Source organism: Leptidea sinapis, chromosome 30, assembly GCF_905404315.1.
Source record: "Leptidea sinapis chromosome 30, ilLepSina1.1, whole genome shotgun sequence".
In the NCBI taxonomy this organism is placed as follows: Eukaryota; Metazoa; Arthropoda; class Insecta; order Lepidoptera; family Pieridae; genus Leptidea; species Leptidea sinapis.
The window spans coordinates 3,675,070-3,698,930 of record NC_066294.1 but is presented as its reverse complement, the minus strand read 5'-3'; the positions used below and the strand labels follow the sequence as shown (position 1 = coordinate 3,698,930).

Sequence of the window (23,861 nt, the reverse complement as noted above, 5' to 3'; positions counted from 1 at the left end):
GTCCAATATATTTATAGTCCAATGCTATCTCATATCTGTCAATAGGTTATTATTAAGTAAGCGTGTACAAGGATAGATTTGTTTACGTCTAGTAAATTAAACTAAGGATAGATAGGTTATTGAAAACGGCCGTAAATTGTGGCAAAGTTAGGTGATAATTCATTCATTATTCACATAGTATCTCTATATAGTGATTATATTATCTTTGATATATCTTAGTAGTCTGTCTTAGGTAGAGTAAAGATATTCTGTGGTGTTCAATTGTCTAGTAGTATGTGTGTTAATTACCAGCAAAGAGTATAATAATATATAGGGAAAAGAGAGCCCTCTCTACGCATTATGAGCTGTCTATTTGAAAACTAGCGCCATCTGAATATTGGCCCCGAAAATAACTATATTATAATATTAGCTCGAAATTATGAAATTCATTTTTAATGTTGTGACGCAATTAAATAACTAACTCTACTTTTTAATGTAGGTATTGCAATTTTTTACCATGTTGAAATTGCGCGTAGAGTTAGTTATTTAATTTTGCCACAACATAGAACATAAAGGATAGGATTTAGTAGTGTTGGTATGAGTAATTGAAGTTATTGGGTGAGAGAAATAAAAAGCAATGTTTGCATATTACTTTTATTTTTATAATGTTTATGTTTATCATAATATTGTTGGGCAGCTGTTTTTGTTTCGTCTTCACCCACATAATATGTTAATTTTCCGCACAAAATTCGATTGATCGATCTGCACCACCTTTTAACCTTGCTTTGAAAGATTGTCCTTTTTTTCGCAAGCGCGATATTTCTGCTTGAAGATGCTTGATCTTTGTGCACTGTGGAGCCATTAGATCTGTGAAAGAATGTTTAATACACAAATTGTATAGTATAATATATGTATTATATAGTATTAAATAAATGGACAATATGAAAAGGGATTCAGTCTTAAAGTCTATATATATAAAATTGCTGTTCGTTAGTCTTGCTAAAACTTGAGAGTGGCTGGATCGATTTGGCTAATTTCGTTCTTGAATATTTGTGGAAGTCCAGTAAAGGTTTTGATAAGAAGAAGAATTTAATATGTACAGCACGACGTCTGTCGGGTCAGCTAGTAATGAATAAAAATATATTCAAAATTTCATTCCCACACGGACATTAGCTGTTCTCAATCCTATCAGGTACCAATGCAGCCTTCATCAAAAAAGACATTTGGCTCAATAGTCTTATGTGATGTCATGCATTAATCTGCTGTTATAAAATTACTGTCACATTTATGGTTAATCTTTGTTAAATAAAGACCTTTCGAACTTCTTATTATGTTTAATTTCTTATGAGTGTTGTAATATTACATCAAAGCCTGCCATTGTCAGGTGTGCTACTCCCTAACTTTGTTGACTCACATACTACAAAATAAATGATGGGCCATTACAAGAATCTTGCTGATTTTTGTCCCCAGCTCCGGGACTATGAGGGAACTACTTTGCCCACCTAGACAAAAGGTCATAAACTATGCCAAATTTCATACAAATTTATTCAGCACTTTTTGGATAAAAAAGTATAAAAACAATATTTTCAAAAGAAATCAGAATCTTTCCCATTTGTAATATTAGTATAATAATATTAATACCTTTTCCATTATGCATCAAGCACCTTGCTAAAGTAAATTGTTGAGATGCATTTGAAATTAGAAATAATACTTATGTAGTTTCTTGCTGTCAAACAAAAACATTATAGAAAAAAAGACATACCGACACTACTCACAAAATTTAAAATTATAAAATTTTGTTTTTATTTATGGTTTAGTTGTGTATAATAGATAAAAATATATAATATTATATAATATTTTGGTATGTGTTCAAAACAAAATATAATCATTAATTTATATATTTATTATTATTGATAATAGCCAACAAATTGAAAAAAATATGTGAATTTTACCTGCAGCTACAGGTAGGAATGTTGTTGAAGTTGATGCTTTTTCTAAAATAAAGTTGCTCACATATGGCTCTGTAAATAATAAACATAATAATAGATTAATGATTATTTATTATTTGTATGCCACATAGAACCGGAGAACTTTTATTGTGGTTTAAAAAATTTTATGTTAATGAAATGAAATTATGAAGACTTTATATGAAAACATGACATTAAGATCAAGATCAAATGTGGGATTTTTAATCAATAACATTTTATGGGCCCAAGATTTTAAAATTACAATCAAGAAATACATCAAAATTTTGTATGTGTATGTCCATAAATATCAATAATTTTAAGAAGAAACATAAAAGACATGGGATTAAAAGCAGAACAAAATCAAATTGTCCATTGACAATTTAATTTAGCCTAGAAATGGGCATTCCCATTTCTAGGCTAAATTTTGACAGATTTTTATCAGCAATTGAGTTTGCCTTTATATTCTTTCTGAATATTTTATTCGAAATAGGATATAAAATCACTTACAGAAAGTCAATACTACATATTGGAAAACGTATACCTCAGACCTGAGAAGTAAGGGCATAAGATACTCAGCGGGCTTCATTTTTTGCATAAAAATATGGTTACAATGTTAAATCATACAATAAAATTTATTATTTAATACCCTGAGGGTGAGGGTGGTCGCTCCATGCCATTTCTGTGGTATAATTAAGAATGTCACTTATGTTATAGTAACCTTTACGACATTGTAAATAATTAAAAAAATTAAAATTAAAATTAAATTATTTACCTGAACAGTCTTGCTGTATTATTGTAGGCAGTAAATGTTGTGTGGATGAAGCTTGTCCTAAGATTACTTGACTCTGTTGTTGTCCTGAAAAATAATGTGAATATGTAAAGATTATGTTTCATTATTAAATGATTATCATTGATAATGAACCAGTTTCAGCTAGAAATGCAACCATTGAATTTTGTAATCACAACTGTGTAAGAAAATCAGATGTTTCCAGAATGATACAATATACCTTCAAAAAAACTATCAACTCAACAAAGATTCTTAGTGGTGTGACTAAATCTGACAGAATAAGGAATAGAATTGAATATTAACTCAATATGTGTTAAACTAGGGGACTTACCAGGCAGATGAAGCATAGGAACTGCCAATGTGTCTAGCCGTTGATTACGATTTCTGTGTCTGTCAGAAAAGTGTATATCACAAATTCACTTCTTCTTATAATATTCAAAATCAGATGTTTCAGGGTTTCCACCAACAAGACTGACCCAAGTTTTAAACTGCTCAGGAAATTTGACAGCATCTGGGAAACGATGCATTGGAATCTCTGAAAATAATAAACAATATTATTAAATCAATTGAATGAGTATTAAAGCCATCAGACAAATTGTGATAACCAAGTGTAATGACCATTGGGCTACTATTAGATTTTGGACTCATATATTGACTTTTCTCTTGATAAAAACGGTGTCAGAAGCCAGCACACCTGTCAATTATTAATAAGTGTGTTAAACCATATAATATAAGTCAGGGGGAGTCTGAAGTCTGACATAAGGTGATTTGAGGGATTGGAGGTTAATCTTTGGGGCAAGATACAGAAAACTGGTATGTTTATAATAGTTTTAACCATGATTGCAAATTCAATCTACAGACCGGTAGTAGAACCCGAGAGTAGAACAAACCTTATATGATACTTTATTTATCACAAGATTAGTCAATAAACTATACTGTTAAGATTTAAGAGAATAATTTACTTACCACGGAGCGCACAACCGAAAGCACAACGTCTCGGCATTACACCAAAGTTCATAAATTCCACAAACAAAAGTGTCTCTATCACAAAAAGGAGATTTTTGGATTGAATTCGCAACAGCAAGGCGGAGGAAAACAAGGCTCGACTCGACGCGCTTACATTTTGATTTCAATACCAAAAATATGCAAAATGGAAAACACGAGAGTAGCCGCCATTTTATGACCAGTGGGCAGGTTTCAAAGCGAGTGACAGCTGACAAAGCTTTAATTTTGGGGCCAACTATCAGATGGCACTACAGTTTTCTGAAAACGTCACTATAAGGCGACTGTCCCACCCGAGATTACCAGTCTGACACCCATATTCTAAGTCGTTACCTCGAAAGTCCCTCGACTCGGACTCAGTCGAGGAGGCCTCAAGGAATGACTTGAAAGGAACTCAAGTTTGGTATTCATAGTTGTCAGTTTGAGGAATTCATGAGGTTCCTCGAATGAGTGTGAGTCGAGGTAAAACTCATGAATTACGTCATCGTTTGGAGGAATGCTAACCTTATTATTGACGATTTTTTATCTGTGGCTTTCAACTTCTTGTGTCAAGTGATTAGTGAAGTGTCAAATGAAAGCGAACACATAAATAAACAAATATTAACGCAGCGTAATTCGAATTCCTTAAATGCACTTGAAAACAAAACCCATGTTTTGCGCAAAAAATACTGTGATATTTGTGAAGTGGGTGGCTTGGAGAAGAAAATATTTTGTTCGCTTCGCAGTATACAAGTGAATTCAATCGTGTGTTGTTCTTATTGAGCAATTATTTAAAATGACTGCAACTGGAAGACAGCTTTTCAATGAAGCCGAAAAGATTTGTCTGCAGGAGTTAGTGATCAAATACAAATTAAATTCGATAGCCACTATGGGGAGCGCAGTGGCTAAAAAAAATCCCTGGCTTAGCCTAACAGAGGAGTACAATGCCATAGAAACGAATTCAAAAGTAAGTACTTACTGTAGTTGAAAATATATTTTATTCTATTATATTCACTTAAGGCAAACTTTACGAAACATTTGAGCAATTATTTCTTTATCACTTTATTTTTAGAGGACTGAGGCTCAACTTAAAAAATGTTGGGACCAGGCGTAAAAGTATGTTGGCCTTAGAGAAAAGGGAAAGGATGAGGACCGGTGGTGGTTCCTCTAATGCTTACATACCTAGTACCAGTACTGGAGGATGCTCTCGCTGAACAGACAGATGTGGAGTTGGCAGATGTAATCGACAGTGATAACATACCTTGTAGTGCAGGTAAATAACATAAAAGTACTTCTGGTACTTACTGCATTAAGTTTATTGCCATTTGTGATTTTTTATGACTGTTTTTCTGTTTGGCAGTAATCCAAATTGATGATGTGATGTTGTTAGACATGTCATCTCAAGTACCAGCAGTTGAACATGTGTCAGAAAGAGGTAAAATAACCAACCTTTTTAAAATTATAAAAAATAATATTATGTTTATTGTTAAGTATTAATGTTATACGTAATTTTACAGAAAACATTATAAACACTCCTCCACATTTGACAGAGTCCCGGTTGACTGATTATAGTGCAGCTCCATCACAAGGTAGTTATAAAAATATTTTGTCAAAGTTTAAAATGAATGTACATTCAATTAAATAAAAAAATGTTATACCTGAACACATTATAATAGGCAAAATAGTTGCCATAATCAACCACTTAATTAATGTCTGACTGTTCATCACTGGTGTCTTTTCTTATTATTTGAAGATAGGGGATATAGAGCCTCAACTCGCCATGCTGATTAAATACTGGTTGATGGGCTTAGATAACTTATTGCAACTCTTTACATTTATTATCAGTTGTTAGTGGTAGTGACTGGGTCGACAGTTTAACTTGTTCTCTATTCATGGTATGGTTAGAGAGACGGAGACCACAGGCCTATTGTTATTATTTAAAAAAAAAATCAATAAATGTCTGAAATTGTTGTTTTACATTTACAATATAGGTCTTATTATATGATTTACATTTCAGAGTCAAGAAATATACGGACCAGAGTGATTCAAGAAGAATTTCATATCCGTCAACAAACATGGAAAATCTCAGAAAAGGGAAGAGGAGCTGCATAAGCTCAGAATAGCTGAGAAGGAGTGGATGGTGAAGGTAGCAGAGGAGATTTTTCTCAAAGCCAAAACTGAAAGAGAAGCTGCAGAGGAACTTCTCCTCTGCAATAGAGCCAAAAGAGAAGAGGCTGAATTAAGTTTAAGAATATTTAAAAATAAAAATTTTGAAAATTAATTTAGTATTAGGTTGTATGTATATGTTTATTTCAATTCTATTGTGTAATAAAAAACTTTATTGCTTAGTATTAATTCATTTATAAATCATCCAAAAATTTAGTTGTGAGCAGTATTTAACAAACTTATTAATAGAACAATAATAGTAAAGATTAATATTTAAATTTTCCTTAAAGTAACATTTAAAAAAATAAAGTAACATATAAAAAAATGTATATATAAAAACATAATACGATGTAGGTGTTAACTAAAATGTCTTGCTATAAATGCTACCTCGTGCTGTATCACCAGTGTGAGGTACTGGAACTACAGCAAGATTGGTTAAGGGTTCAATCATTTCTTGATTGGTCTCAATACTAATATTATGTAGCACAGCACAGGCCACTATAATATTACATGTATTTGACAGATTATTTTGCAGTTTTCTATTCAAACATGCAAATTTTCTTTTCCATACACCATTAAACCTTTCTATAATATTTCTAGTACTGATATGGGCCCTATTATATTTGAATTCAGGTTGTGATTGTGGATTATGGACTGGTGTATACATGTATGGTGACTGTGCATAACCACTATCACCAATCAGTAAACCTGCAATTTCCCCTTCTTCAAATCTCATATAACACCTGCTATTATTAAATATTCTAGAGTCATGGACAGATCCAGGCCAGCGTGCTACGATATCATATATTTCCATCCGAGGGCCACATACTATTTGCACATTAATTGAAAACCAACCTTTACGATTGCGACATACTTCGCCGTTTTGTCGGTTTGGATTTTTTATTGGAATATGGGTACAATCAATGCATCCAATACCCCCAGGAAATCCAGCAACACGATGAAATTGAATCTTCACATTAGCTCGCTCAGGGACGTCAGGAAATTTAATGAAGCGCCTCATTTTTAAAGCTAAAGCTTTCGATACATTGGCCACAATCTTTGAAACGACTGATCGACTTATTTATATATATATATCTTACTATCGATCTATACTTACTTGAAAGTTTCCAGTTGCGTAAAATCGTAAGGCTGCTAGCATTTGGATCACGGGTGGAATCGGCAATCCACGATTGCTGTCTCCAGTATTTTGGAAGAGCAGGGGTAACAAAAAGCTTGCCACAATATTTTTGGTGAAGCGGAATCTTATTCGAAATTCATTTTCATCATAAATTTCCATCGGATTTTCTGCATCTCGTAAATATCGTCGCGATAAGTAGTCGTAAGGACTATCGTACATATATTCAATAAAACTTTCGAAAGACATTATAAAAAATGAAATAATGTCTTTTGTAGCTAACAATTACTTATAAACTTCCTCAAGGTAGATGGCGATCAACCTCACATTTGACAGTTGGTTCCTCGACTCAAACTCACCTCGAGTGAGGAAGGTGTTTGAGGTAAGGACAAAAATTACAACTGTGAATATTAAAACCCCTCAGTGAGGTTGAGTCGAGTCGAGGAAATCATTGGTTTACGACTTAGAATATGGGTGTCAGTCAGGCACAGGCAGTCAGCAATCACCTAAATTCGTTTTATAGTTGATAAGTTCACATTGAAATTAAATTTGTCGATATAAATATAATCAAAGAATATATTTACTCTAACGACGAGTACATAATTAATTTACCTTACATTAACAACAATTACAAAGATGAACATCCTCTTTTAATACGTATAATAACATTGTCAACATGATGATTTTGAAAAAGTTATCCTCTTATCCATTTCGTATAGCTGTAAGCTGCTAATCAAACAAAAAATCATACCTACTTATTAGATAGTACAAAGTTCGCTCACAAAGGTGACAAGTTATCCAATTAAGTCAAGTTTTCAAGTGTAACTAAGTGCTCTGTGAATTAAATACATTAAAATTACATGTTGTAAATACCTAAGTTGTATTTTTATTTAACTGAGTAATAATATTGAGATAAAGGATCAGTATTTACTATTTAGTAGTGAGTTGTGTCAATTGTCATGTCTCTTTCAGCTCAGAAACTGTTGTCGTCTGCTGCTCGTGAAAGGTGTGTGTCACGTCTAAGAGATCAACCACACTTTTTGTACGAAACTGGAATTCCAAAAGTGAAAGCTGGTGTTTTAGTGCCTTTATGTATTGTGAATGATGAAGTGCATATTCTGTACACTCTCCGATCGAAACAGCTCAAAGCCCATAAGGGCCAAGTCTCATTTCCAGGTGGAAAAATGGACATGGGTGAAGACATCATTGAAACAGCACTGAGAGAATCTGAAGAAGAAATTGGGTTGCCTCGAGAATCTGTTGATATATGGTGTGAAATGTCTCCAATACAGGGTCTTGATAAAAACATGCTAATTATACCTGTTGTTGGTGAAATAAAGAATTTTGATAATCTAAGCTTGATTCCTAATGAAGATGAAGTGGAAGAGATCTTCACTGTACCCATTCAACATTTAAGTAACCCAGAGAATCATGCACACCTCAAGTATGAAAAGCAAATGGTACCGATATTTGAAAATGGAAAACACAAAATATGGGGCATTACTGGATTTATAACACATTTATTTCTGCAATGTTTTCTTCCTAGTGGTAGTTATATGGTAGACTTTGACAGAAAACATTATAAAATTAATGAACTAGTAGCAAAACTATAAATTTTATTTCTTTAATAGTTGGGTACAGATTTGGTTTTCCGTTACATGTGAAAAATCTTGTTCAGGAAAGAATTTTTATTTATTCAAACATGTTTTTTTAACTTTTGAATAATACTTATATAAAGTTCTGTTTTCACAAGTACAAATAAAACATGGCATTTTTCTACAGCTGCTCTGTGAGTACTATTCTTTGGTTGAACAAGAGTAACTTGAGGAGCCTGTGAAATTTGGGTACTTCCTTTTAAAAATTACTACTTATTGTTACTATACATATAAAACAAGTTGAAAATATTGAAATTTCATTATACCTGTCTTTATTTATTACATAATTATAATATTTTCATTATAATGTTGATATGAATAAAAAATCACAAATTGTTTAATAAATATATTTTTATTTAACTTATATTGTTTTATTGTCAATTTTTCAATGTAGGTGGCAGTAGTGAGCAGTTGACAGGGAATATGGGTGGTAGCTTAAATAGTTCTATATAGTACAGTCTACAGGCAAATGTGCAAACATTTTTATATCTTCTCATATCGGAAGCACAGACTGGCTGGTACTCTGCAGTACATACACATTTCTTTTCTGTCCATTCTTGAGATTTAATGACTACCACATAAACTAACATGTATATTAAACCTGAAACAGAAACATACATTATGCTATAGAGTATAAACAGAGTGTGAGTTGGACTTGGCATGGAATAATGAAATCAAAATAAATAAATTGAATAATAATAACACAAAGGTAATTAAAAAATGAAAACTACTATTTGATGTGCAAAGACAATGAAATAGATTGCTACAAATATATTTTAGGCGCTAAATAAGTGTTTCTTGTTGCTTTAATGCAAGAAATTGTGACGGCAAAAAGAAAATATCCATTATCGCTACGAAGTACGCTATAGACTGAGATTTACGGCCGTTTTTCAATAACCTAGATATATCTATCCTTAGTTTAACTTACTAGAGGTAGACAATACATCTGGACATAACTATGGATAGATAAGATCTTGTCACTAAACGGACAGCTATGTATCCGTAAATTAAACTAACGATAGATAGGTTATTGAATACGACCGTTAAAGTACTTCCGAAATGTTAAAATTTAAGGTTTCACTGGCGAGAGACAGATAGTGATCGTTTATTGTTGTTTTGGAGGTAAGTTGTCTTCCGGGTTGTGAAGTTCTATTAGTTAGAACTGTATTTTTATGATAAGATGAAGATACGAGCAAACCGTACACGTAGTGCTAAGTAATACCGTCTTGACTTGCAAATGCTTTATTCTGTGCAACTGTGTCCTTCTTGAGACCTAGATAAGTTGTGATTTCATCATATCTAGGCCGACACCTATCCCGTGAGGGACTGTTTTCTTTTCTGTACAGTTACTTAAACAGTGAGAAAACATACTTGATCACAGATTACTTTTGGAGACACTTAAAATACGGACCCGACGACCTTTTCGTGGATATTTTTTGTAGAGTCGATCCATAGAGGTAAAAAGGCATATATAGGTATACAGAATTCTTTGAATATTAGAAAACATCCTGTTCTTGGAATAAGTGCTTAGGTAGGTAATTCAGATCCCATTTTCGAAAAAAGAAGCCCGCTATGTTGATAAATAAGTATACGGAACAATTAGGTAGGTACCTACTATTTATCTTTAACCTACCTACTATACTAGATACAGAGTTACCTATATACAGCCAAATTTTAATATAGAAATAATTATTAGACACTGTTATAGATTAGTTATGTTAGCCAAAATCCCACGTCAAGATACATACCTACTTACATTAACCAATCTAGACCCACTGTTCTCCCTCGCAGCGCTCATCTTTCACGACGAACAGCTCCGTTTCAAACAGAGCTTTATAGCAATCAAACTCGCATTCGTTGTTGAAGGATCTTCCGTTGGAAGCACAAAGAGGTAAGAATATCTTGGGGCAGGGGCACGCTATAGGCTGGTGCATTGGATCGGGAACTGTGTAGCATGTGCACGATGTTAGCACAATAGCGATAAATAAAACTGAAATCATTTACTTTAATTAGTATAATTATCTCACTACTTTTTGCCGTGAAATTTTACATACACGTAAGGGAGGAAATGACAAAGGGTATATTTATATCCATTTTTTCCCGAAGACGCGTCTTTGGGTTACTGGATCGAATTTAAGCGGACGAAGTCACGGGTAGAATATAGCTATCATAAGCATATCCATTAACCAATTACATGATCTAAAGCGCGGAACGTGTTGTGCCCGCCCACAGAAGCCACTTGCTGAGTTCTTTTGGCGCCAAACCTGACGCCGGTCTCTAGAAACCTGATACCCACTTGCGTTTATAATACTCGAGGCATCAATTATGCGGTTTATGTTAAGCGTTGCTAGACAAGCTTGGTTATTGTAAACAAAAAACGTGATTTATGATAGATTCGTGCTGTGAATGACGCCGCTTATTCAGATTTGGACGAGAAATGTGACTATTTTCCGCGCGCGTCAAAATAAAAATATTGCAATTGAATTCCTTGTATTATTTTTAGTATAGTTGACACGTTATAATATAATCTTATGATTTCTTTCAAAAAATGATTATTTTTCTAAAAGAAATGTTCACATTATAATGTTCCTGTTGTATGCTAAACAAAAATGGCCGCGCGCCGCCAGCTAAAGCCAAATAAAAACTAAATTTTTGTCTTCAAAAGCGTTGTGCTTTGTTTTATGACTCTACCAAGAGCAATTAATAATACACCCGATAAAAAATCTCTTTGGTGTTCTTGAATCTTAATACGTAGATATTGGCACTTGGCAGTTATTTGACGGCTGTCTTGCTGTGGCCACGGGTTCACTTGTGCACTCCAGCACATGGGATTAAACACCAATTTTCATAGAATAACATGCAAGCCGATCTTGAGTTATAAAAGGATATATAGACAGGCAAAAACCTTCAAAAATTGTACTATTTGTCTACTGAATACTGACAGTCAGTCACAAAACGTAGGTATATTTATCACAAAATTTCGTAAAAATGTAATTACCGACAGAAGCTACAGATCTATATAATGGTACCCATAGATAATAATAGACTTTATCAATCTCTAAGTTGCTTGGTGCACCTTCCTATACGCATTGATATTCCGGAAAATTTCATATAAAAACAATAAATGAATTTGATGTTTATTAAGTTTTTATATTGAAAAGAATAGGATGCCTACAGTGTGAGTGGGTGCTTTTATTCAAGTAAGTATACCTAATAATATAGGCGTTCGAAAGTGAGCTAAATTATACCTACTTAATATGTGTAGTAAATACAGTATTTCTCCAAAGATATTTAAAAGTATAGATAGGTTACGTAGCAACATTCGGTGTTTGAAAATGATACACTAACGCACACATGAATAATTTAACATTGCAATAGCACACTACATTACGATTACACGTTAAAGAAGGATAGTAAATGCAATTATCGCAAGCGAAAAAGAGATAACTCTAATTTGCTAATTGCTTCGTATTTGTATAGAGAAAATACAGTTAATTCATCAGATATAATTTTTTACCGTACACCGTGATTTATGCCTAAATTACGATTCATTCATGAGTTCATGTAGAAAAAGCTATAAAGTAGTAAAACTGCATTGAAATTAGGTAGATAATGTGTCATTGATTTTATAAAAAAAAAATATTGATTATAAGATATAGCCACATTGATGATATCAATTATTTATACATAAAATAATAAAAAACATACAGACACCAAAACAAAACCGAAAGGTACAGTAAAGGTAAAGTAATAAGTACATTTTTACAATTTTACTAACGACGGCTCCCAAAAAGTTTTAAGATTACAATTATTATTTTTTGTATCTTATATTATTTATGAATGTCTTTTTGTTGAGGGCTTATTACAATAAGGTAATGGGAGAAGAAGAAAATGATCCATTGATTCTTCTGCAGTTAGCAAGGGATATACTGAAAGGGACAGTGTTACTGAAAAAACTCCTACGTAAACAAAAAGCACTCACTGTCTACTACCCCGTCTGTCCCCTACCTACCCTAAAACTTGTTTTACTAGTTTGATATTTCAGCTACCTATATACGCACTTGTTAATTAAAAATTATTACATTTCGAATTACATTCACTGCAACAACAACTTTTTTACATCATTTCCTAAAATATTCTACCTCGATCATCCCGCAACAGACAGCATCAATATTTTGTCATTTCTACAGAAATTAATTAATGATCGGCTTGGCGGCGATTGGCGTTTGTCATGGCGACATATTTATTTTGTTAGATAAATAATGAAATCAAATAAAATTTTATAATTCATGATTTCTTAACTGTGGTATCTAATTATATGATTTTTTTTACTTCCGTAATAAGTGCATCTTCCCATAACACAAGACGGCATTTTAATGTTGTAATATAGGTACATTGTAATGTTGTACCTATATCAAATTGTAAGCAATTTTGTCAACAACAAACGCGTGTGTACCGTTTTCGTATTGAGAGAGAGACTACGACCAAAGGAACCAACTGACTCCATTTAGGCGATTGATTTTCAGCGCGCTAGTGACATATCTACCTCTTTTAATACTATAATATCATTGTATTTCACGTGATATCGTAGACACAAGATATTTGCCCGATTATTGCAGATACTTACCCCGTTATTCATAATAGTCTGCTAACTTAAAGCGTTGCTAATTCTCACTCTGTCTTCTTCTATTGACCTAAGTCAGAATGAGAAAAAACACTCCTAAGCGGCTGTTTAAAGTTAGCGGACCATTATGAATAATCGATTCCTTTAGAATTCTTTCCCATGTTAGTTCAAACACTACCACCGCTTCGGATACAAATGGCGCTCTAAGAGAGAAGAAACGGCGCAAGAAATTCTCCCAGAGTTATTTTTGCGATCTTTTTATTAATATATACAATATTGTACTGTCATTGTTATTGCTATAAAATAATCATAATCTAGTCTCAGGTTGTCACATTATTAGCTGTAGATTTACGACACTGCCATTTTTAATAAAATATTTAAATTTATTGTAAGATAATGCCTTAACAGTGGCTGAGACTTTATCATCAAAGTATTACACTTACCCTTAAAGCTAACAAGTATCTTATGAAGCCTACTAGAATTCATTACAAGAAATCCTTTATTTTTTGTGTTATAATAACTGTACTACTGGTATGTATTCTGTAATCGAAGAGTAGGTACTACTAGGTAAGTATCTAAGTTATATACTTAATCAAGTTTTATATCTTAAGCAATTAGTACAAAATAAACATTAAGTATTATTATTTAATCAAGGTAACAACATGTAAATTATTCACCTTCACCAAGAATAAGCAAATTCAATCTTACCAATTCTGTAATCCATCTTAAGTCCAAACCACTAACGTACAGATCTGACGGCTACTTTCCACAACAATTTTTCCTCGTTTTGTCTTTTATACCCGTAACAATTATTTTTATCTTTCACAGTGTAAGTGGCAAGGATAACAATCAATAAGCCGCGACCTAGATCATTGAGTGGTAATTTGCAATGAATTTCAACATTAATGTCATCAATGATGAAGATACTCAGTTGTCTATTGTTTTTTTATGTAGTTGTTTTCCGTTAATGCACCTTTCGATAGTAGTTCAGTATCGGTGCAACGCTTTGCAAAGTGTAGAGTTGATAGAATAGATAAATTCAGGTACCAAAATATTTTTTTTTACCAAAATATCACGTAGCTCTTTTTTAAATACACGTCAACAAAACGTAAGTACACTAAAGTTTAATTCCAAAAATATTTCATTTCACGTAGTTTTTTTTAAATACACACCAACAAAACGTATGAACACTAAAGTTTAATTCAAAAGAAAAAAGAATATGAGGTTTACGAAGCAAATTTTCAGACGAGACGGTGGGTTAATTCCCTCACAACCTGATCATAGCCTCACACACTTCTTAATTATGTATTGCTAATGTAAAGAATGATTCTATTCATACTTTAACAAAGGCGATGCGTAATGCTTTGGTACTTCCTGGACGTGATATAAATAATTAATATTTTCTTAACTGATGGATTGATTTATTTTATATTGAGGAAGTTTCTCAAAGTATTCCTTACAAGGTACATTGATGATAAGTTTGCAGGTACATTTTTTCGTACAAAAGTTTTACTAAGATGCCGCAGTCGCTCGTCGTACCGATTCGCTGCGGCGTATATTGGAGCAAAGCGAGGTAAACTAAGTCTGTGTTGAAAAACAAAACAAAATTAATCCAAAAATAATCTTTTGGAATTAGGCGCCATATTTAAACATGAGGAATTAGTGCCTTATTTGGTCAATCATGTTTGTTTTTAATTATAATAAGTAATTGAATCAAGTCGAAATTCAAAATTCTGTCTCGACAATAACCTAGAAATTTCGAAAGCTTTCTATGAGTTCAAATTTTTTTTTAATCGGTCCAGAAATGGCCGAGAAACAATTTAACACAGAAATCAATTGGAGTAACCCCTGGGAGCTCCGCTCAGCTTCGCAAACAAAGAACTACTTAATTTAAACGCTTAAAATAAATATCATAATATCCTAACACTTCTTGTGCGGTGTTGTTCTGGTTGCAGAAAGTTGGCGGATGATGCGATGATGTTTTACCTCTGCATGCTCATGCTCTTATTGTAAGAATCCCTTTGGGGTTTTTGGCCAATCCAGTTTCTATTTCAGTTTGATCTGCTGTTCGATCGAGGTCTAATTACAGTGTTCCCGCAGTTTGAGGTTATTTCGGGCCAATATTTTCCCAGAAAACGACGAAGATAGTTATTTATAAAGACCTGAAAGTTGTTGTGAAAAAAAGTCATAGTCATCATAGGCTATCTAGATGTATAAATGATCTAGCTCTCGTCAGAGAGTAGTATATTCTTTGGCCTATATTAATTAGGGAGTCGATTTCTTCTTGTATCTAATGCGTCTTAATATTTTTTAATGTTAAGGTGATCCTAATAAGAATATAAGATCAAAGCTATGATGCTATTGCTATTGTCTTGTCACAGGTCCTTGAAACGTGAGAAAATACGTGAGAAAAGTAATCTTGAGATTACTTTAAAATATTCCATTACACGGAGCGATTTTAGTTGAGCGCGAATTGAAAGTGAATTCGCGTTATTAAGATGGTTCAATCGACTTAACGTGAACATTAAAGATGGTGGACAATAATAAATTCCGATTCTGTGTGTAATTAATTCAGTATTTAGAATATTTACAAGAAATAAGACACTTATTTAATATTATAAATAAAAAAGTATGCGTGTACTGATGTACGCACGCAAGAAGTTATTCTTCTTTGGCGTAATAAAACAATAATCCTAAAAAAATTATTCCTCATGCCCGTTATATAACGTGTAATTAAATATCTTTTAATTATTTATAATATGATGGTGGCGACGTGGGGCGGGTCGTTCCCTTCCCTAAAATATGGTCGAGGGAGGCGATGGCTGGTCCATGCGTAATGCTCGTGAACGGGTGCTACTCGTGGTGGCTGGATGATCTCGTTACCGGGAGGTCTGCTTGATGTGTTTTTTATTATTTTTATTTCCCTTAAAGTTAAAGTTATTATATATATATATTATTTCATGAAATGCTCACATAATACCTCTATTTATTTACGGTATGTGTGGATTGATGCATCTACTATACTCAATAACTCTTGTGTTTATAAGCATTAATTTACTTTTTTTTTTATTTTAACTTACTCGTGTAAGCCTTTCAGTTTTGACATTTGAGTATTTTTGTTGCGTGAGAGTGGCAATGAGTTTCTTGCTACTTCTTTACATTAGCTGATCCCTTTACGAAGTAGCGGTAATTCAATAAGAAACAATATTTTTTATTTATTTTTTGACATTCATAAGTGTCATTTCCGTGACCTACATGAATAAAGTGTTTTTGAATTTGAATTTGATATTGACACACTCTTACACAAATTATCTTTCCCCAGACTAGTTTGTTGTGCAGCGACTTCAGGTGTTGGTGCAGTTGCTGCTTCAACTTTGTGAGTCCCCGCATAGTGATAACTAACAATATATTATTATGTAATTGATTAATATACCTAATTGGTTCGTAATACAGTTTTAATCAAAATAAATAAATATAATAAAAACAGGATTGTGTCGTTTTATGAAACCACGGTAAAAGTGAAACTTTTTTTCACATTATAGACATTTAACTAAAATTTTTGGAATAATAATCCATTAAGGGTATAAAAATCGCTTTATCAATCTTAATTTTATACTTGGAAAATTGGAATGATCATGGGAAATAATAAAAGTTACAACATTTACATTAAACATGGACAAAAACAAACAAAATAGCGTGGAGCACTGGCACAAATGAGTAATAGTCTATATACTACATGGTCAGCTGCTGCGAACTATAGGCGCCACCCGACCGTCACGCGACATGCAACACACAGACGAAAAAGTTTGAGACGATGTAATAAAAGTTTCACTTTAATAATATACATAAGAACATAAGAGTCAATATTCGACACATTTTACTTTAGTGAGATTTTTACTATTTCCATTATATTAAATAACTTGTACAACAATTACCATGTTTCTTTATTATTCCGTTATAACGTAAGTGATTAAGTTGTCACTGACATTACTAACTTTGAAAAGTCTTTATACTATCCAATGAAAACTAGCCGACCTCCACCGTACCCCGCCACGTTTTGGCAATATGTTTTCGTATTTTCGTACTAAAATTCAGGAAGCGAGGTCTTTTAGGTTGAACCAAAGAATATATTTGGTTAAACTGTCTGTGGGCAAAGAATATGTACTTAATTCTGCTGTGGGTTTATCCTACCCCTCGCATATAGACTTTACATTTTACTAGTATAAGCTTTTTTAACGATAACATAAAAACTGAAGATTTAATATCGAGTGTGGGCCCTCTTGCTAAAATGACAGCTTGTATACGTCCTGGTGGAATGTGCTTCCACTGCGCAGCAATTACATTCCTTAGCTCCCTGATGTTTTGCTGAGCGGGCTGCACCGATCTTACTCTTCGTTAAGGGTTTCTCTTGGTTCGGGACTTTGAGCTGACCAATTTATACAATCAAACCCTACCTCTTGAATATACGATTCCAAATCGCCAAAACGGTGAACGTGAGCGTTATCGTCCATTAAAATCTAATTTTCTCCGACAAACGTTAATGCGGGTTGTACGTAAGAAATTAGGACTTCTGATATGAACCTGTGTGCATTCAAAGTGATGTTTTCAATGAAGACTAATTCCGTACGCTCCAATACATTAATCGCTGCTCAAAACTTAACTGAGCTTCCACCATAAGGGGTTATTCCTTCAAATCAAACTTCTGCGAAACGTTCCCCTTCCCTTCGCAGTACTCGTCCACGTCTGTCCTCACCATATATTCTGGCTTCATCCGAGAATAATACTCTACCCTAGTCCTTTTGAGTCCAAGTCGCACAATATTGAGCGAAGCTAATTATGTATGTATATATATTTTAATTAAATAGTCTAGCAACTCTGTGCTCGCGTAGTAATTTAGGGCCACGGGCTGGACGGCTATTGCATATATTGGCAGCGAGAAGGCTCCTCATTTCGTTCATAAACTGGTTTACACACCTGTCACTTCCTCTAGTCTTTTTGAGGTCGACTTAAGAAGATTTGCGATTTCTCATTGCCTGGTTTACCAGGGAGCGGCCATCTCGAGCTTCTGTGCATGGTTTTCTTCCAGACCCAAGCTTTCTACTGACGTAACCAGTCTCTTGATATCGTTGCCAAGTTGTCTGGACAGTCGAACGACGCCGTTCAGACCGAAAAACAGTAATGTTTAAAAATTACTACTTCACGGCAGGAATAGGCGCCGTTGTGGTACCCATAATCTAGCCGGCATCCTGTGCAAAGGAGCCTCCCCCCCTCCCTCTCAGAAAAATATCTCCGACTGATTGATGTATAGTGTAACTTCATGGTAAATTTTGTTTTCATATTGTTTTCAGTTCTTATTTTTCATTTTATTTAGCTGTTATCGCGTAATGTTATCGATTGAGTTGTATGTTTTAGTAGGTAGTGGAAAATTGATTCTAAGTCTAGATAGACTAGAACAGCTGTGAAAACGACGAATAAAATTGAGTTTAGTACTAACCTCTATTTTGAGCAACGAAGGCACACTGACACAAAGTGTCGTAAAAATCGCGAGTGTAAGACGTAGCTTGCACACACACTAAACTAATATATATATATAATTTTTTTATCGGTTGTCTAACATCAAGACACTATCTAGACGTATCTAAGGGTAACGGAAAAAAGTAAATTGTGCTACTTAAAATCTATTAATTTTTATGTACATTCCCATCCATAAAAATAAAATAAATAATTAAATATTGGTATCAGGACTTAAAATATTTTAAAATAAAAATAATTAAATGCTGAATAAAACATGTTTTTTTACATAACAAAACATTTACGGCCTTACAAATAAACTTGTTTTTTTTTTTTTTTTTCTTCTTTTGGCAATAGCGTTTACTTTTTGCCAATAACGTAAATTAAAAGATTAGGAAACTAAGTTAAAAAAGGATACGGAACACGGGAAAGGATCAGATAAGTAGAAAGAGGATTGAAACGGATATTAAAAATTTCATAAATATACATATATATACTTGCTACTTACACAACATTACAAATATTTAAACTTTAATATGATTCTGAAGAATGAAAGATGACAATATTTTATAAAATTTACATGGATACATAATTAGACAGGATATACAGGTAGGAAAAGGAACATTAAGAGATATTAGATCATTCAGGAATGAGGAGCGGTCGTATAGAGAACATGAAAAGAAAATGTGATCTAGATCACATTTATCGGATTCACATTCACACATGTCAGTAGATACAATGCCTAATCTATTAAGATGAACAGGAGTGCAAACATGACCCAAACGCATTCTTATGATAGAAGAACATACTAACTTATTGCATTTGGCACGGAAAAACCATGGTTTAAATGAAATAAGTGGCTGAAGGTTAAAATATTTCCTGCCTTTTGATTGACCAGTTTCAGTCCAAAGTCTATTCCAACAATCCTGAAGGTGAACTATAGGAAGAGCACCTAGATCCTGGCAAAAAACTTTATAAGGGAAAATGTCGCCATCGACCACGGCTTCATTAGCTAGTTGGTCTGCTTTTATATTACCAGGAATGTCGCTATGGCTGGGGATCCATACAAACAACACAGAAAGACAAAAGTGATTGCATTTATTTAATAGATTTCTTATTTCTATGACAACAGAAGAAATGTTTTTTGATTTAAATGGGAACCTATTGAGAGACTGTAAGGCACTTTTTGAATCAGAGAAAATTATTGTTTTTGGAAGTTTAAATAGAATAATATATTCAATAGCCTTAAAAATACCATAACATTCCCCAGTAAACACCGATGTTTCCGGAGGAAGTTTAATTTTCTGTGATATTTTAAATTGAGCGTGATAGACACCTACACCAACGGGATCCGAGGAGGAATGTTTAGACGCGTCTGTGTAAATATGATGGTAATCAACCCAAACAGTATTTTTAAGAAGATTAAACGAAAAATTTGTACTAATATCGTGCTTATTTAAATCTGAGTTAAAATTAATTTCTGGAAGCAACATTAATGCTTCAAAGCTAGTACTGAAAAGAGGATAATTAATGGATCGATGAATAGGAGCTTTTATGTTGATAAATTTCTTAAAACTATTGATTAGACAAGGTGGTTTTTTATTTGACCAATATGCAGATGAATCTATATAATGAGAAAGTTTCTGAAGTTTGTTATAAAGAGAGTGGTTAAGAAACTGAAAAGATCGGAATATAAATTTGTCTGCTAAATATTGACGACGTAGATGTAGTGGAGGATCACCACATTCTACTTGAAGAGCATTGATAGGACTTGACCGCATAGCACCAGAAACTACTCGTAAAGCTTTGGACTGTATGAGATCTAGTTTTTTAAATGCCTTAACACTACCAGGCTCCAGCAAGAATGTACCATAATCTAATATACTTCTTATAAGAGCATTATATTACAATTTCATGCAAAAAGGGTGCGCACCCCACCAAACACCTGACAGACATCTTAAAATATTAAGAGTACGCTCACATTTAGCATTTAGGTAATCACAATGTGGGATACCAGTTAGTTTCGAATCTAAGACAATTCCCAAAAACTTAACATTATCTTTAACTGGAATCTGATAACCCTCATAAAATATAGAAATAGGAGGAGGAGTTCTTGATCTCGTGAATAAAACTATTGTACTTTTTTCAGGTGATAGATCAAGGCCATTTAAGTCCAACCAAGTTTTTAAATTTATCAGCGGTTGTGTTATAGAAGAACTAGCTTTTTCAATAGAAATATCACGACAGTAAATTAATAGATCATCAGCATACTGAAGAACATTTACACTATTAAGTGATGATTTTAAATCGTGTGTATAAATATTATACAATATTGGGCTAAGTACTGATCCCTGGGGGAGGCCCTTTGAAACAAGTCGAGTAATTGGCTTCCTGTCATCTACTTTCAGGGTTATGTATCTTTCGGAAAGCATGTTTATGATAAAATTTGTTAATAGCAGAGGTATATTAAGTTGTAAAAGCTTACTCTTTAAAATACTTATTACGACATTATCATAGGCACAATTTATATCTAAGAACGCAGCTATTACTGATTTATTATTTGAAAATGATAATTGAATTTCAGAAATGAATATACTTAAGCTATCAATAGTACTTTTCCCACGTCTGAAGCCGAATTGGGATTCACATAATAGACCGTTATGCTCAAGAAACCATTCTAAACGATTTTTTATAAGATGTTCTGTAATTTTCATCAAAACAGAAGAAAGTGCGATTGGGCGATAGGCAGAATGGTCTGAAGAACACCTATTAGGTTTCAGTAAGGGAATTATTTCTTGACGTTTCCACGTGGAGGGGATGTTACCAGATTTCACTATGGAATTTATAAGAGATAAATAATAAAATAAAGCATAATCATCTAAATGAGAGATAAAGGAATACGGAATACCATCCAGCCCAGGAGCAGAATCCTTAACATGAGACAATACACCTTTTAGTTCAGTGAGAGAAAATATACTGTTTAAACCAAAACAGTTATCATTATTTATATTTATTACAGGGTAAACAATTATTAAGTCTTCAGGAACGAAAGGTGGAGCCAATTTATCTAAAAAGCTATTAACTAAATGAAAAGGGATTGATTTTGGAGATGAATCTTTGTATGCAGATCTAAACCTTCTTATATTTTGCCATACAAGAGATGGTTTGACATCAGGTGATATTGAATAGCAGAAATTTATCCAGCCATCAAATTTCTTTTTCTTTAGAAATTTTGAAGTTTCTGACATACTCTTTGTAAGAATTTCAAAATTCTCATCAGTGGAACATTGACAGTATGTAATTTCAGCATATTTTCTTCTCTTTACTGCCTCAGTACATTCGTTATCCCACCAAGGAGGAGAAGGAATAAAACCCAAAGAGCTATTTTTACTTGGAAATATCTCATTGGCAACCTCAATAAAGATTTTTGCTAAAGAATCTGCACACTGAGATTCTGTACCTGGATTAATTTTTGGAAGTGTAATAATTTTGTTTTTTATTAGATCTTTATATAAATCCCAATCAACATCATTAAGCTTATATTTTAAACGAGGAGAATAAGTTTTATGTAATACTTTATTGTTATTATTGCAGGTTGGAAATGATAATAATAGTGGGAAGTGATCACTACCAAAAGTAGATCGTAATGGATCCCAGGACAAAGAAGAAGCAAGATTAGGTGTAGTGACTGTTAAATCTGGAGCACTTGGGCCCTCTTCAGGATGAGAACGTCGTGTAGGACGACCATCATTTAATATACACAAATTCACTGAATCAAATATATCTATTAATGTGTTACCATAACTATTAGAACCCCAGGATTCATGGCGACAGTTAAAATCACCAAGGATCATAAAAGGCTTCGGAAGAATGGAAATAATATCTTTAATTTCATTTAAGATTGCAGAAGAAGGATGAGGTATATAAATAGATACATAACAGATATTTTCAACTAAAGCAGCAATAATAGAAAAATCATTACTGTGAGAAGGAATAGAGAAGAGAGAAAAGGAAAGAGGGTGTTTCACAAGCATGGCTACTCCGCCATGCCCATCCACACGATCTTCTCTGAGACATGAATAACCACGAATCTTAAATAAAGATCCTGGTTTCAACCATGTCTCTTGAAGAGCACAGATATAAGGTTTATATTTATTTAATAAATAAATAAGATCACTTTTTTTAGGAGTGATGCTTTGACAATTCCATTGAAGAACTTTATCCATTATTTGGTTTATAAATTTGAGTAATTGCAGAAACTAATAAGGCAGCGTTGGACGGTGAAAATTCATTCGATTGACTAAGAGATTTTATAAAAGAAATAATTAAATCAATTACTGAGGATTCCAAAGGATTTTCATTTTCTTTGTTAATTAATGCACATCCATTAGAGGGTTGGGGAATATTAAAATCCCTTAAAATTTCTTGGTGAGCAGATTTGTCATATCCTTTGCTAAGTGTAGGTGGAGGCTTTGGTTTAACAAAAACAGTTTTTTTATATGAAGTATTGTTTATAGCTTTAGGTGTTGAATGTTGATGCTGGGTTGGAAAAGTATTAGGAGTGATGTTAGGTGATGAGAGTAATGTATCTGCATATGAAATTCGAGAGACAGATGGATGTATCTTTGAAGCTTCTGAATAGGAAATACAGTTTTTAGCCATTGATTCCTTTATAGCTCTTTGTCTTTCATATTCTAAACATTTTTTATCAGTTGCAATATGGGAACCTTTACATAAACAACAAGATATAAAATCATCTTGAACAGAGCAGTTATCACCACTATGTCCTTGACCACATCTAAAACATCTTGGTTTAGATCTGCATTGAGATTTCACATGACCAAACCGACAACAATTGTAGCATTGAATAGTAGGATATATATACAAGTCTACAGTAAGAGAAGTGTAGCACATATATACTCGTTTAGGCAAAAACTGTCCATCAAAAGTAAATACCACAGACTCAGTACATTTAAGATGGTTTTGTCCATCAATCATCATCTTTCGTTTTATTCTCCTAATTTTTATGATTGGGCCACAGCCAATAGGAACAGAA

The 23,861-nt window shown here is 33.3% G+C and overlaps 1 protein-coding gene, 3 long non-coding RNA genes and 1 pseudogene across 7 annotated transcripts; 3 read left to right on the top strand and 2 right to left on the bottom strand.

Annotated features, from left to right (window-relative positions):
* Positions 1-626: 626 nt before the first annotated feature.
* On the bottom strand, positions 627-3,931 carry LOC126973939 (uncharacterized). Of its 2 annotated transcripts, none has more exons than XR_007731444.1 (5): positions 3,696-3,931; positions 3,065-3,268; positions 2,719-2,802; positions 1,932-2,000; positions 627-846 (listed from the first exon to the last, which is right to left on the bottom strand). It is a non-coding gene; the product is annotated as an uncharacterized LOC126973939 (long non-coding RNA). The 2 variants fall into 2 exon arrangements; XR_007731443.1 differs by having other exon boundaries at positions 3,700-3,931.
* A 203-nt stretch (positions 3,932-4,134) lies between these two features.
* On the top strand, positions 4,135-6,065 carry LOC126973935 (uncharacterized). 2 transcript variants are annotated; one of them, XR_007731438.1, is made up of 5 exons: positions 4,135-4,681; positions 4,787-4,987; positions 5,075-5,149; positions 5,232-5,303; positions 5,732-6,065. It is a non-coding gene; the product is annotated as an uncharacterized LOC126973935 (long non-coding RNA). The 2 variants fall into 2 exon arrangements; XR_007731437.1 differs by lacking the exon at positions 4,135-4,681 and having other exon boundaries at positions 4,739-4,987.
* A 176-nt stretch (positions 6,066-6,241) lies between these two features.
* On the bottom strand, positions 6,242-7,482 carry LOC126973748 (putative nuclease HARBI1; annotated as a pseudogene).
* Positions 7,483-7,495: 13 nt separating this feature from the next.
* LOC126973918 (mitochondrial coenzyme A diphosphatase NUDT8-like) lies at positions 7,496-9,030 on the top strand. Its single transcript, XM_050821288.1, has one exon. It carries the CDS (start codon positions 7,975-7,977, stop codon positions 8,626-8,628), a length of 654 nt encoding a protein of 217 aa, XP_050677245.1. The 5' UTR covers positions 7,496-7,974; the 3' UTR covers positions 8,629-9,030.
* Positions 9,031-21,663: 12,633 nt separating this feature from the next.
* Positions 21,664-23,021, top strand: LOC126973936 (uncharacterized). Of its 2 annotated transcripts, XR_007731440.1 has the most exons (3): positions 21,664-21,980; positions 22,113-22,285; positions 22,400-23,021. It is a non-coding gene; the product is annotated as an uncharacterized LOC126973936 (long non-coding RNA). The 2 variants fall into 2 exon arrangements; XR_007731439.1 differs by lacking the exon at positions 21,664-21,980 and having other exon boundaries at positions 22,011-22,285.
* The last annotated feature ends 840 nt before the right edge of the window (positions 23,022-23,861 follow it).